At 40.5% G+C, this 12,141-nt stretch overlaps 1 protein-coding gene across 3 annotated transcripts in view; it reads left to right on the forward strand.

Moving 5' to 3' along the window:
• The window catches only part of LOC124784441 (ankyrin-1-like), a 310,421-nt gene that overhangs the window by 193,778 nt on the left and 104,502 nt on the right, over positions 1-12,141 (forward strand). For all 3 annotated transcript variants that reach the window (XM_047254101.1, XM_047254102.1, XM_047254100.1), the window contains 2 exons: positions 266-407; positions 1,799-1,864. In XM_047254101.1, coding sequence (XP_047110057.1) covers positions 266-407; positions 1,799-1,864 — 208 coding nt within the window. The remainder of the gene's footprint in view (positions 1-265; positions 408-1,798; positions 1,865-12,141) is intronic.

Genomic DNA, 12,141 nt, shown 5'->3' on the forward strand with positions numbered 1-12,141 from the left:
ATGAAAGTTTGCATTTTCCAACAGTATGTTGTTCACACACATGTCACATAACTAGTAGTTATGATTTTTTTTTTAAATTGGATGATTCATTTTGATACACCCCGTATTTAACATAAAGTTTGATGTTCATAGGATGAGTATGTGTCACATTGGCCAGAAAATCATGCGCTGACTACTGTATTCAATTCTTCTATTTCTCAGATGATGTTTTGCAAAAGTATAAATATTTATATCTTGTTTCACCTACATTTTGTTTCTTTTATAGGGCTTCCAGTAAATGCCACCTACACATTTGAAGCTCCACCATTAGTAGCAATTGCTACTTCATCAGCACCTAAAGAAGTAAAGAGACTGTTTGTTCAGATTCTTTTAGACCATGGTGCTGATGCTGACCATCCTGTTCCTTGGTATGCATAGATGTACATTGTTTATAACTGGAAGCCACATGTATTTATTATAATTAAATCAGGTCATGCACCTTGCAGTGTATCCTCAAAATTTATGCATTTTCCACTATCTTCCCTTGTTTCCATGGCTTAATATGTGCACCACTATAGTTGGAGTCACCAATGATGGCAGTGAGTTTAGACTTGTTCTGCACATGTATGTCATGCATTCTCTGACAACAAATGACCATTCAGTAGTGTTCTCACAGATCTTCTGTTAATGTTTTTGCAAATGCAAGTATTAAACGTGATCATAGCAAGTTATTCGGTGAATTTTTATTCCATTTTTTGACAAATGTCACAGCTGATGGTGGTGGTGAGTGACAAATTATGCATGTGCAAGTGAGGGACACAATTTACAGTACACATGGTTTCTTCAAGCACAGAGCACGTGTATGCAATTACCGCAACCATTGCATGGAACCAGCACCAATGCAGTCCCCATCCTTCCCTCGTGCTGTGTGAACCGCCATCATTTGTGGATTGAACTATAGCAACCATTGAGTCCTATGCAGCACTGAATATTTGTACACCTGTAGTCTTCCAAAAGCAAACCTGCATATTAACTGCTTTATCATACTGTATAGAAGTCATATCAGAAAACGAAATGAACACATACTAAAATGTGATTTAACTTTTCATCAAATTCTATATTAGTAGATCAAAATTAAAAGAAATCCTTTTTGTTGCTAAAATGTTCTCATAGTCTGATATTTTAGTTTGGTATACAAGTGTTGTACAGCGGAGTAGTCAGATCAAAAGAGCTTGTATAGAAATACAATAACATTACAGACCAGTATAGACACTGTGTACCATACAGTGTTGGTCATTCTTTCCTGTGTTTGTAGAACTTGCCTTGCATGTCTCTTATATCTTCTGTAACCTTGAATTGCGATTGAATCACATTCTGATTTTTCTACTCTCTCATTATTTAACACATGTTATCATGTAGTGCTTTATCAATCAAATGTTTTCTGTAGGTGTACTATGAAAAAACTAGTGATTGATCTCTTAATCAACTTTTAAACTTGATACTCTGTATAAACATGTTCAGATAATATTAAAGTAATATTTAAAATGAACATCACATGTCTTTCTTCTTACAGTTTTGTGGCACAGCTTTCATAAATGACATTTTGTTGTGAAATAACCACACCAAGCTGTTAAAAGTTTTTGATTTATTACTGTGGAGATGATCATTAGGTCGAAACCAGTTGCATCATAATAAAACAAAAACTACCACCAGCTTCTTGTTTTACAAGAAAACGATACATGTCTATGATTGTTTCTGAAGGCAGTGTGAAGGAGCCGTATACTGTCGGATTTAACTCTAATGTCAGTTTTCTTCACAGGCGTCAGCGTACACCTGTGCCAGCAGCCTTGTATTATGCATGTCTTATTAACCCAGATGAAAAGTGGTGAGTATACATGCTCTTCTGTTGACACCTCCTAGCAGTAATTTATTATATATTTTTATTGCTTTGGGAAAATGAATGCAAGTGAGGTTGGTGGAGTGGGAGGAAAGGGGGACAAGGAAACAGAAACGGAATCAAGTTTTAGTTGTAGAGAACCTTACTGGCTCTAATTTCAGAACTTTTTTGACAAAACTCAAAAATGTGTTAGCTTCTGTTTACAATAGAAAATATATATAGTACTATATGAGTAATCTAGCAATGTTCTTTAAGAATTCTAAATAATAAGGAAGAACTTGAGCTGTAATTCAGTGTGAAACATAAGCACAAAGTAATATTTTCATTCATGCTCCCTAGGTTGATCAGTTCTCACAGTACTGAATCACTAATAGGCTTTAAGATAATTACATACAGATTTTCACACTGATGAACATAGAACTAAAAAGAAGGGATGGTATTATGAGTAGGAAATGTCAGCCATTATGCAGTTGAGTTACTGACAAAATTTTTGGAGATTATGACCAGTGGGAAATTTTTCTCCTACATCTATATCTACAGCTTGTACAGAAATTCCCGTTACAAACTTCAAGGACTTGTTGAGGGGAGTGAGTACATAATACTTTGAATAGGATCCCATTCTCAATGCATCCATGTCTGCTGAGGGGAAGAGAAAGGTCTCAAGAGTTGCTTGTCCTGGTATGCAATAGGGTAGACAGGGTGACATATACTACGTCAGATGACCACCTAATGTCACTTAATTTCTGGCTTTTTGTGAGACTTATTCAATGCCTGGGCATCTCCGATACAGTAAACAAGTTTTGGTACACCTTTTTGGAATACACAGCTGTACTCCTTGTGTATAGTGCAGCAAGGTAACAGACGAGCTGCTAATCTACCTCATCACAAATGTTTTCTGCAACATAGCAGGCCATCACACAAAGTTTTTGCCCAAGTTATGCAGTGGCTCCGAGAAACAGGTACCTTCACTGTGAGGAGGCAGAATTTTGATGCTCCATGTCAATGCTGCATTCCTGAATTTGAAGAAGGTGTACTGCATCATGTTGAAGAGAACCCATCAACAAGTACTCAAACCTCCCAAGGGGCTCGCCACTCTTTGGTGGGTTTGTGCTTGGCTACCATGGGGCTCCAGCCTATGCAGCATCATTTCCCTTCCGTGTTGCATGTCTATCCTCTTGCTATTCTTTTTTCCCTTCCCATGGGGAACATGTCTGAGATGTTTTGGGGAATTTGCTCTGTATTTTCAGTAGCCTGACATCAGAACAGTCTCTCCATTGTTTTTCGTTCCTTTTTTCTTTTTTTGTTCCCCTTCTCCTATTCTTCCTCCACTTTGATGTTTCAGGTTCCTCTTTTTATTTTTCATCTCTGTACACTCCTGAAGGCTGATGCATAGCTTGTAGGATTCACATGTACCCTCTGGTATAGGCCAGACGTAGGAAGGGGTGATTGCCTGAGCTGTTACCTTCCCAAATTGCCAACTGGTCCCTCTGTCAGGTGTTCAGGAGGTGTGACCTGAGATGTAAACAATCACCTAAGGCGAGTGTGCCCCCTGTGAGAGGGGCCACCAATTGGAAAGAGTGCGCCATTGGAGATGCTAGCAATCGTGGAGGATTCTCTCACAATGAGCCAGACCTTTCTTCACAGTTTACATCTGCTAAACGGAAATGAGATGAGGCTGACGATTCAAAAGCCCTCCCAGCTGCACCACAGTTCCTCGTGATTTCGTGTACTTAATATGGCAAGTCCTTTGCAATGGTAAATTCATTTATTATTCAGAAAGGTGTTGATGTAGTTGCCGGCCCTGTGAAATCCTGCTTTCACTAATGCAGTGGTACTTTGATTTTGGAGACAACTTCTGATTCTCAAGCACAACAACTGCTTGGAGTTTCACTCCTCCATGGTTATCCTGTTCATATTGAGGCCCATCGCACACTGAATTCTTCATGTGGCATAATTTACACAAGGCTGCTTGATGATCTGACTGAGGCAGAAATCCAAACATACCTCTCTGATCATGGCGTCATTGCAGTCTATCAGGTGATGAAAAAGGTAGCTGCATCCTTAGTGCCCACACACACTCTTTTTCTGATGTTTGACAGGGTAGTGCTTCTGACCAAGTTCAAAGCAGTCTATGAAGTTATCACAGTCTGACCGTACATTCCGAACCCCATGTGATGCCACCAGTGTCATCGTTATGACCATACTCGAATGTCATGTTAACGCACGACCAAGTGTGTAACCTGTGGTAGGGATGCTCTGGAGGTTGACTGTCTGCCTTCTTCTCCCCACTGCACACTTGAAATGGCGACCATGCAGCCTCCTCCTGAGATTATCCTGTGTATCTCAACGAGTGGGCTTCCCAGGAAATCTGGGTGAAGGAGAAGGTGCCCTACCCTGTTGCTCGCAAGTTGTTGGCTAGTCGGGAACCCTGCATTTTACCATCTTGCATGTACAGTACTGTTATTGCTACCACTCCATGAAGGACATGGCCACGCAGACATGCGAGCTCAAATTAAGCACCATGGTTGTCAGATCGCCCAGTGTCATGGTTGCAGCCCCATCTCCTCCTCCTCCAGCTGTGCAACAGGTCACCAAACTTTTGCCTCATGGGGCGAAGTCACCTGCTACACTGCCAGCTGGCAGGAAAGGACAGAAGAAATATTCCTGCAATGACTCCTTACATCCCTCCAGCCAACAAACATATGAATCATCATCTGCCACCTTCAAAGTGTCCAAGAAAGCAAACAAAGGCAAACAGTCTTCTCCTTCACCAATGCGGAGGTCCTTTTCAATGGTGTCGCCACATGATACCCTCACCCGGCCAACCTCTATGTTGCCAGTGAGAACCACCAACAGTTTCTTTGCCTTGAACTCTGCAGACCAACAGAGGGCAAATGCTGATGCCTCTGTAGATATCATGGAGCAGAATCCTCCACCCTCTGCCTCTGGAAGCAGTGAGTCTCCGAAGGCTAGCACTTGGCAGTCACTGAGGTGCATCCATTTGGGCACTGGTGCCTTTTACGCTAGTCTGGTAGAGTCCGTATGCAGAAGCTGCCGAACTATCATACCATTGTGATTTTCTCTTCAGCAGATGCCTTTTACCTGCCATGCCTGGCCACCCATCCTCTGCCTCCTTCTTCAATGATTCCTTTGATCCCCAGTATGGGGCGTGTCCCTCTTCTCTGTTACTTCCTGGAGTTCACTTTCGACTGTTGCTCCGGCGGCTTAACTTCACACTACCTGTCACTTTCTCAGTGGGTGTGAACCTTCACCACCTGTGCTTTGTGACCCAGTGCGTGTTCACCTTGGATGTCTCTCATTTCCTAAGGACACTACTCCAGATTCTCTCTATTGCTGTAAGTTTCTTGACCTTCACGTGGAACTTTGCAATAGTACCTTTGTGTACACTGATGGCTCTTGGACTAACAGTTGGTGTCAGGTGTACCTTCGTCATTGGCACCAATGCTTTTCAGTATCAGCTTCTGGAACACTGCTCAGTATTTACTGCAGAGCTCTTTGCACTGCATCAGGCCGTGCAGCACATCCAGTAACAAAGGCTTTTAAATTGTGTCATTTGCTCCGTCTCTCTCAATGTCCTTCAGAGCCTCTGTGTGCCATACAGTGTCCATTCCTGAGTGCAATGGGTCCAGGAAAGCTTTCACTCTGCTCACTGTTGATGGAGCCACTGTGATGTTTATGTGGATCCCTGGTCACACTTTTCTGACAGGCAACAAGGCTGCTGCCGCTGCTACCGAGGCTGTAGTCATTGAACCTCGGCCAGCTAGTTTTTCCGTTCCCTCAGATGATGTCTGTTTTTCCCTCTGTCAGCAGGTCGTGTCACTTTGGCATCACCACTGGTTTCCCCTTCATGGGAACAAGCTCTGAGGAGTTAAACCTCTCCCAGTGGCTTGGACAACCGCCTCTCGGTCCTTCCACTACAAGATCATTTTAGCTAGGTTGCATATTGGACTCTGTCTTTTTAGTCATCACCATTTCTTAAGTGGTGATCCCCCACCACCTTGTTCTCATTGTCCTCGACCATTAATGGTTCGCCATTTCCTGGCAGAATGCCCTTTTTTTAACCATTTATGTTTTCATTTATGTTTGTCATTGGAGTTATCAGCTGTTTTAGTGAACGACATGCAGGCTGTCATACATATTTTACTTTTTATCCGTTGTAGCAATATGGCAAAGGACATTTAATCTTTAATTCATGACCTCCATTGTCTCTATGCAGTATTTTATGAAGCTTCCTTAAGTCCATGTTTTTAGCTGTCTTTCCTTCCCTCGGTTGGGCTTAATGTGTAGTTAAAACAAAACAATCCACAAGTATATGAACAGTTGCACTTGCAGTGGGTGTTGGTCAGAGTATCATCTGGGACATTCTTCATGAGCAGCAGTTATATCTGCACCACTTACAAAAGGTACACACTGTGGTTCCAGCCGATTTTTCACAATGTGTTGCCTGCTACATGTGGTTCCTGTACCACTGCATCAATACACCTTTATTTCCAAGTCATGTTCTGTTCTCAGTTGAATGTAAGTTTACTAGAGAATGTGAAACTTCCTGGCAGATTGAAACTGTGTGTCGGACTGAGACTTGAACTTGGGACCTTGCCTTTTGCGGGCAAGTGCTGTACTGACTGAGCTACCTGAGCATGACTCACAACCCATCCCCACAGCTTTAATTCCACCAGTACCTCGGCTCCTACCTTCCAAACTTAATAGAAGCTCTCCTGCAAAACTTGCAGAACTAGCACTCCTGGAAGGAAGGATATTGCAGAGACGTGGCTTAGCCACAGCCTGGGGGATGTTTCCAGAATGAAATTTTCACGCTGTAACAGAATGTGTGGTGATAAGAAACTTCCTAGAAGATTAAAACTGTGTGCTGGACCGAGACTCGAACTCCAGACCTTGCCTTTCATGGGCAAGTGCTCTGCCAACTGATTTACCCAAGCTTGACTCACGACCTGTCCACACTAGGGACTGTGTTCTGAATTTACAAGACAGCCATGTCTGGGCAGATGAAAACCCTCATGTCACATGTGTTCAGTTATTTCAGCATCGGTTTAGTATTAACATGTGGACAGGTATTCTGGACAGTCATGTGATTGGACCATACCTCTTTCCATTCAAGGTGACTGGTCCTGCATACTTGATCTTCCTATAAAATGTATTGGGCCCATTCTGGGAAGCCGTGCCACTGAATTTCCATCAGGAAATTTGGTTTCAGCATGATGGTGAACCTCCTTATTTCTCACATGCGGTTCAGATGATAAGATGGATAGGCCAAGGTGGTCCAACAATGTGACCACTGGAATCGCTGGGTTTAACTCCTGTGGACTACTACTTCAGGTGTTCTATGCAAAGTTCAATTTACAAAAGTCCTGTACAGACAGAGGAAGGTCTACTGGCATGAGTTATGCCACTGCTCTAAAAATTGAAGAGACACCAGGTGGGATGGGGACTGTGTACCATAACGTGCTTCATAAGCACAGTGTCTGTAACAATATTGGTGGTCACTATACTGAGCGTCAGTTCTGTTCTGTACGTACAGATTGCTGGGTTCTTTTTGATTTGGAGTAATGTAAACACTAATGTTCAAGTGTTAATATGAATGAATGTGCTTATGTGACAAATCGATATTTTGCTTTGTTTCTTTTGAATTGTCACATTATAATTGTACTGTGTCACACCTAATTCAATTCCTTAAGCACAAGTAGATGAGTTAAACATCTGAATTGAAACCATCATAGAATGTGAATGGTATATTCTGGACATGGGTTCTATTCAGAATATTATGTACGCTTGCTCCTCTACAAGTTCTAGAAATATGTAATAGGGAATTTCCGTACACACTGTCTACTCTGCAAGCTACTTTATGGTACTTGATAGAGGGTCATTTGTGTACCACTTTCTTCACAATTGCTTGTCACTTTTTGTCCAGTCCTTGGTCCATCAACTTTTTGAATGCGATGGTGGTATTTTGTGATTAATCCCTTTGTACAAACTGAGCAACTGGATTTACATTTTGGAAGGCCTTGTTTCAAATCAACATTCAGGATGCTTCCTTGTATATGAAAACTATAAATTCTTTTCCCTAGCCTTCTTCAGTGGAGTGGCAGCTTCATTTCTCATGACCTGGTTCTTAAAACCTAACTTTCCTTCCCTTGTAGATGTGCATTTGATCTTCTCCTATTTCGTTTTGTCTTTCTTCATGCACTGTGATGACACATTTCTTTTCAGATGTCATTTCCACCCTGTTGTGGTGGTAGTGATGGTGCAGAAGCCAACACGGAGAATGTGGCATCTCAGAAATGAGAATAGATCCTTTCCAAATTTTTGTTCTTTTTTTTCAATTAGTAAGCAACAATCAGAATTGCAGGGAATAGATTAACAAGTGAGGGTTCACACTCAAGTGGCAGTCCACTGCCACTATTAAGAAGTACCACCCATTTGTCAGTCTCCAGCTTATTTCTGTAGGTGGAGATAGAACAGTTTTCCCTTGCAGAAATTTCAGTACTGGTATCTTCTGGAAAAGCCATTTGAACATCACCGTACCTCCTATAAAATGTGAGTCTTAAAATGTCACCAATAGCAAACACATCATGCATTCCTCACTACCATCACCACCACCTTGTCAAGGACTATTCAGCTGGATGCCAGCCCAGTTCAAACAGTCACATTGTGTGACAAGATTATAAAATTGCTAAAAAAGTACACTGAGGCATTAAAAACCAAAATATTGACTACAAAGAAAGAAAATGATAAACTAACTGAAGACACAGTTCTGTGTGTGTGAAATCCAACAAACAGAAATACAAGACCACAAAAATTCATGTGTTCATACAGACTGTAAAAACAACAACAAATCCAGTGTCTTCAATGATGCCATGGTAAACCAAACAAGCTAAAAATCCACAGACAGATCTAAATGTTAGTTGATAACATACTGTAAAAGAAAAGACAAGACCACAAGTAAGCAAGAAAATGAAAATTAATTTCTAATAATTGGTGACTTGCTGTTGAAAAGTATCTGTCCCCAACTGCAAAACTAATGTGCAGCCTGGAATTAGAAACAATAACTTGGCAAACATTTTAAAAATATGGCAAATACAAAACAAGCTTCTACAGAACTGGTCCTGAACCCAAAGAGAATTACAAAGGTGTACATGTAGGAACAAACTCATTAAGAAGGAGCAGTGAAGAAGAATTTACAAATGAAATAATAAACATGATTCGTGTGGCAATAAGTATCTATGAGGGATCCAGGCTCATACTCAGTGGAATCATATAAAGAAGGCCAGTCAGTGACAAATTTATCTCAAGTAAACTGTGCTATGAAATTAGCAATGCAAACATCTTGGCACTATTTTCATTGACCTGAACAAATTTCTGTGTGAAAACTGCCCAGGAAAGGATGGCATCCCTTTAAACAGACTGAGGTCTACAACACTCTGTAGAGCGTTTACAGATGCATGTAAAATCATTAGAAAGAAGGGAAATTAATGGGGCATGATGGGAGTGAAAGACAAGGAAACCTGAATCTGCAGTTAACTAAAATATATTCTAGCTCTGACAGAACATGGACTAAATGAGCAGGAAATTTTAAATCTTACTGTAGTAAATTAAAATGTAACTGGTAGCTCAAGCAGGAGGAATATTAGAGCTGAGGGAGCTGCAGTACTGACCCATAACAATATAAACAGAAACTGTATAAACAGTCGTGACTTATGTAAAAAATATAGTATTCAGAATGTTGTAGAAGTAACAGGCCAAAAAAATAAATTTAAGTTGTTCCTTGCTTTACATTACAAACATCTACAGACCACCAAATGGCTCCATAGCCACTTTCGTTGAGAACATCAGAGAACTATTATGCATCATTCTAAGCTAAATGTATGCAGCACTATACTACTTGGTGACGTAAACATAAATACATAGCAAGATACCAGTGACAGAAGGGAAATCTCAACACAGTGAAAACGTTTGGTTCAAACAATGCAATGTCAAATCCAACATACACAACTGCAAACACCTCTACACAAGTAGATCACATATTCACAAATCTATGTGACTTTCAGTACAAAAGCAGAATCATAGAACCAGCTCTGTCAGACCATGATCCAATCAAAATATGCTTAAATCATATTACAATAAAAGAAAAGGTTTAAAAAATGGGAAAAATGAAGCCTAAACTTACAAAACTTAACGGTCCTTAGGTTTAAACTTAAGAAAGAAGAATGATAAATCATGGAAAGAGATGCTTCACTGGATCATAAAATGACAAATTTTATAGATATCTTTTCCTACTATCTCAGCATAATACGTCCAGTAAAAAAAGACTAATACCAAAACCAAAACTAAAATGGATACCAAAAGATATTTTGGTCTCTAGGCACAAGATAACAACATTGAACAGAAAATGCAAAAGTAGCAATAATGAAAACTTTAAAGAGTGTTAAAGAATATTTAAAGAAGGTATGTCAAAGTACTACAAGCAACCGGAGAACTAGATGCACAAACTTGCATACAGTATGTAGTGCTGCCAGTAAAAGCAAGGATTGCTGGTTTATTAAAAATACAAATCATACACCATCAAACTAACAAAACACAGTTGTAGGCCTATAGCTATTCTACCAGTTATATCAAAAATATTTGAACGAACGTATGCCCAGAGACTCATTGCATTTCTGATGAATTGTGGATCAGTCAGCAAGAATCAATTTGGCTTTGAGAAAGACAAATGCACCATCAATGCTGTCAAATATTTCATCAAGAATGTTTGGTCCGTGCTGCCAAAGTTCGAGGGCATGTGTGCGTGAGGTGTGCTTGCTTTTATGTATAAATGGTGTGTGTTTCTCTTTCTTATTCTGACAATGGCTGTATCCGAAAACTTGTATGTAAGTGCCTATTAATTGTGCCTGTCTGCAACTTAATGTGTCATCTTTACATTTTTGTTCCTATTGTATTAATCTACATCTACATCTGCATCAATACTCCGCAAGCCACCTGACGGTGTGTGGCGGAGGGTACCTTGAGTACCTCTATCGGCTCTCCCTTCTATTCCAGTCTCGTGTTGTTCGTGGAAAGGAGGATTGTCGGTATGCCTCTGTGTGGGCTCTAATCTCTCTGATTTTATCCTCATGGTCTCTTCACGAGATATACGTAGGAGGGAGCAATATACTGCTTGACTCCTCGGTGAAGGTATGTTCTCGAAACTTCAACAAAAGTCCGTATCGAGCTACTGAGCGTCTCTCCTGCAGAGTCTCCCACTGGAGTTTATCTATCATCTCCGTAACGCTTTCGCGATTACTAAATGGTCCTGTAATGAACCGCACGGCTCTCCGTTGGATCTTCTCTCTCTCTCTTCTATCAACCCTATCTGGTACGGATCCCACACTGCTGAGCAGTATTCAAGCAGTGGGTGAACAAGCATACTGTAACCTACTTCCTTTGTTTTTGGATTGTATTTCCTTAGGATTCTTCCAATGAATCTCAGTCTGGCATCTGCTTTACCGACGATCAACTTTATATGATCATTCCATTTTAAATCACTCCTAATGCGTACTCCCAGATAATTTATGGAATTAACTGCTTCCAGTTGCTGACCTGCTATATTGTAGCTAAATTTTAAGGGATCTTTCTTTCTATGTATTTGCAGCACATTACACTTGTCTACATTGAGATTCAATTGCCATTCCCTGCACCATGCATCAATTCGCTGCAGATCTCCTCCTGCATTTCAGTACAATTTTTCATTGTTACAACCTCTTGATTTACCACAGCATCATCCGCAAAAAGCCTCAGTGAATTTCTGATGTCATCCACAAGGCCATTTATGTATATTGTGAATAGCAACGGTCCTACGACACTCCCCTGCGGCACACCTGAAATCACTCTTATTTCGGAATCCTTCTCTCCATTGAGAATGACATGCTGTGTTCTGTTATCTAGGAACTCTTCAGTCCAATCACACAATTGGTCTTGATAGTCCATATGCTCTTACTTTGTTCGTTAAAACGACTGTGGGGAACTGTATTGAATGCCTTGCGAAAGTCAAGAAACACGGCATCTACCTGGGAACCCATGTCTATGGCCCTCTGATTTTATATGCACTACATTAATGATTTTATGTGCACTACAGTTTATTGTAAGACAAATTATAATGCAATTACTATATCAGAAAGAAATGTAACATACATCAGTATGTTATCAATATAATAGAAGGAAACATTCCACGTGGGAAAAATTATATATAAAAA

Source organism: Schistocerca piceifrons, chromosome 1, assembly GCF_021461385.2.
Source record: "Schistocerca piceifrons isolate TAMUIC-IGC-003096 chromosome 1, iqSchPice1.1, whole genome shotgun sequence".
NCBI classification, from domain to species: domain Eukaryota; kingdom Metazoa; phylum Arthropoda; class Insecta; order Orthoptera; family Acrididae; genus Schistocerca; species Schistocerca piceifrons.